This window comes from Nicotiana tabacum, chromosome 24 (assembly GCF_000715075.1).
Source record: "Nicotiana tabacum cultivar K326 chromosome 24, ASM71507v2, whole genome shotgun sequence".
NCBI classification, from domain to species: domain Eukaryota; kingdom Viridiplantae; phylum Streptophyta; class Magnoliopsida; order Solanales; family Solanaceae; genus Nicotiana; species Nicotiana tabacum.
In genome coordinates this window covers 5,626,776-5,629,167 of record NC_134103.1, presented here as the reverse complement: position 1 = coordinate 5,629,167, position 2,392 = coordinate 5,626,776, and the positions used below count along the sequence as shown (strand labels likewise).

Below are 2,392 nucleotides of genomic sequence, written 5' to 3'. Positions count from 1 at the left end.
AGGCCCACTAAATTCTCATATTTTTGTTGCCATCCTATGTATTTATTGTGAGTTGAGACATTTGAAGTGTTTCTGGTTCATGTTGTTGAATTATGGATGACAGCTGAAAGTGTTTGGTTCTTGTATGAAAAGCATGTACCCACTCATCAACATAACTTTTGTAATTATTGGAAATTCATTTCTTTTTTAAAAAAAATCTTTGGGAAATTCGCAACCGCTATCTTTCTGAGTGTTCACTGATAATTTATTTTGTACAATAGCTCACAAACCATACAAAAAATATAAATCGCATTGTGCAATCAGTTCTAATTGAGGAGGTTGCTGGTGAGGAAAATTGATCACAAATGCGAGCAACTTCTTTTATTTAACAATAATGTATTAGAAGTTTATTGGCTCCATTAATCCAAATTTTTATTGGATAAACTCAATAAATGTTAAACCGTTCTTTATTATTCTAAATTATAAGTTTAATTTAAATTATTTTTAAATTTAGAAATGAGCCATTCTTTTTAGATCGAACCAAAAGAAATAGGTTCACGTAAATCGAAATATAAAGAGTAGGATTTTTAGTAAAAGGTAAAGTAGCCCCAACTATCACATCATATCCCGATCACCAAGTGATTTTAGGTGATTTATTTCAGGATCGAAGAAATACCAATAAATTCCAATAATTATAGTAGCTATTCTATTGCTACTATTTGTTACTCCACCCATTTCATAAAAGGGTAGTTAAAATAATCCAATTATTTAAACAAGCTGAGCTGTCTAATTGTATAATAATAGATCTGAAAATATTTAAAATGATAAAAGAACTGCATCCGAACTAATCAAATGGTTTGGTAGAATGACCCAGCTGAGCAAACCAAAAACCGACAAATTTTAACACTTAAATTAACAATAAATAATGAAGCAAATCAGATTAAAATATTCATATAGAGACAACAAACTAAATGTAGAAGAAAAGTAAGCTTGACCAAATATTAAATTATCATTTCCAATAATTATTGGAATAAATATATTTACAGACAAACACGGACGAGTGTTTTCCTTCCCATTTCGCCACAACGTTTGTCATTTACGATTTTACCCTTTCTAAATCATTCATTCACCGAGTCAGTGAAACTCGTTCAATTTGAACCGTCAAACTTCTCCTCGATAATAACGGCGTCGGCGTCCCACCACGTGTCATCGTCACCCTCCGTTATCACTAACGGTGACTTAACGTTCCTCAGGTCACCAACCGTTAAAAATCCGGCAGCTTTATTTTTCAGGTAAAGTTTCCCAGCATCGGCGGCATTGACTCCGACGACCTTCCCTGAACCTTTCCTCCACTCAGCACATATCGCCGGTGACTGACTCTTCATCCTCGTATCGTACGCAGCTAAAACGACGCCGTTGCGATCGTTTTTCACCTCCGATGACAAAACCACCGACGGTGACGCCGTCGCCACCGCTGGAACCTGAGAAGAACCGCTAAAAATATCGCTAATTTTCTGTTCCGCATTCAAATCCCATAACGACACTACACTTTTAGATAAATCATCATACTCATAATCTAAACCTAACGCTAAACTATCCCAAAGCTTCACGACATTTTTTCCGGCAGAAAATTCTGTCCACGGGAACCGTTCAAAACTATTCCGCTGCCGTCGGAGTCTCAAATTATGATTTTGACCTTGCTCCTTAAAATAGAAACTTGAACCGGAAACTCTAAAATCTTCATCGATTTGCCGATCGATGAGGTCTTCATCGTCGGAAGACGGCGGCGTTGAGCATTTATCGTCTTCGTCGTCGGAGTCTGAAATATCGAAGTCTTCACCGAGGTATTGAAGGAGAGGTTCAGCGGAAGGTTTAAGGGTAAAAACGTAAACGAACAAAAGTTTGATTTTTCTTATTAGGCTGCTAAAAGTGGCTACAACTGCAATAATTAGAGCGCCCCATTTCCAGAAACCGTAAATTTGGGTTACTTCTGAAAGTGAAAAGAATCGAGAAATTAAAGAAGGGTTTTGTAGACATTTCACACCTGCTTCAAAATCGCTAATCATGTTAATCTCTGGGAAATCCATGTTAGGATTTTTTGAACCCTTCAAAATAATGAGAAGAAGGAGAAAGATGTTAATGAAGTTTTTGATAGGAAACTTTTTTTTTGGAGAGAAGAGGAATTGGAGAGGTTTAGAAAAGGGAAAGAGGAGGGGTATATAATAGTGGAGAATAGAGGTTAGGGGATAATAAAATATGATTTTTTTGGGTTGTTGAAAATGACGTGGTGAAAGGTTATTGGATAAAGGAAAAGAAAATGTTGTGCCACGTCAGAAAGCGCATAAACTTTAGGTAGACAAAAAGGTGAAATTAAAAATAGTCGAATTTGTGGTAGTTAAAAAATAATCAAATT

The 2,392-nt window shown here is 35.8% G+C and overlaps 1 protein-coding gene across 1 annotated transcript; it reads right to left on the bottom strand.

Moving 5' to 3' along the window:
• Positions 1–1,127: 1,127 nt before the first annotated feature.
• On the bottom strand, positions 1,128–2,066 carry LOC107791569 (uncharacterized). Its single transcript, XM_016613656.1, has one exon. The coding sequence runs from the start codon at positions 2,064–2,066 to the stop codon at positions 1,128–1,130; it is 939 nt and encodes a 312-aa protein (XP_016469142.1).
• Positions 2,067–2,392: the final 326 nt, after the last annotated feature.

What these genes read in the sequence shown, in the direction of transcription:
- LOC107791569 (XM_016613656.1), bottom strand. Translation starts at nt 2,066, where the DNA reads ATGGATTTCCCAGAGATTAACATGATTAGCGATTTTGAAGCAGGTGTG.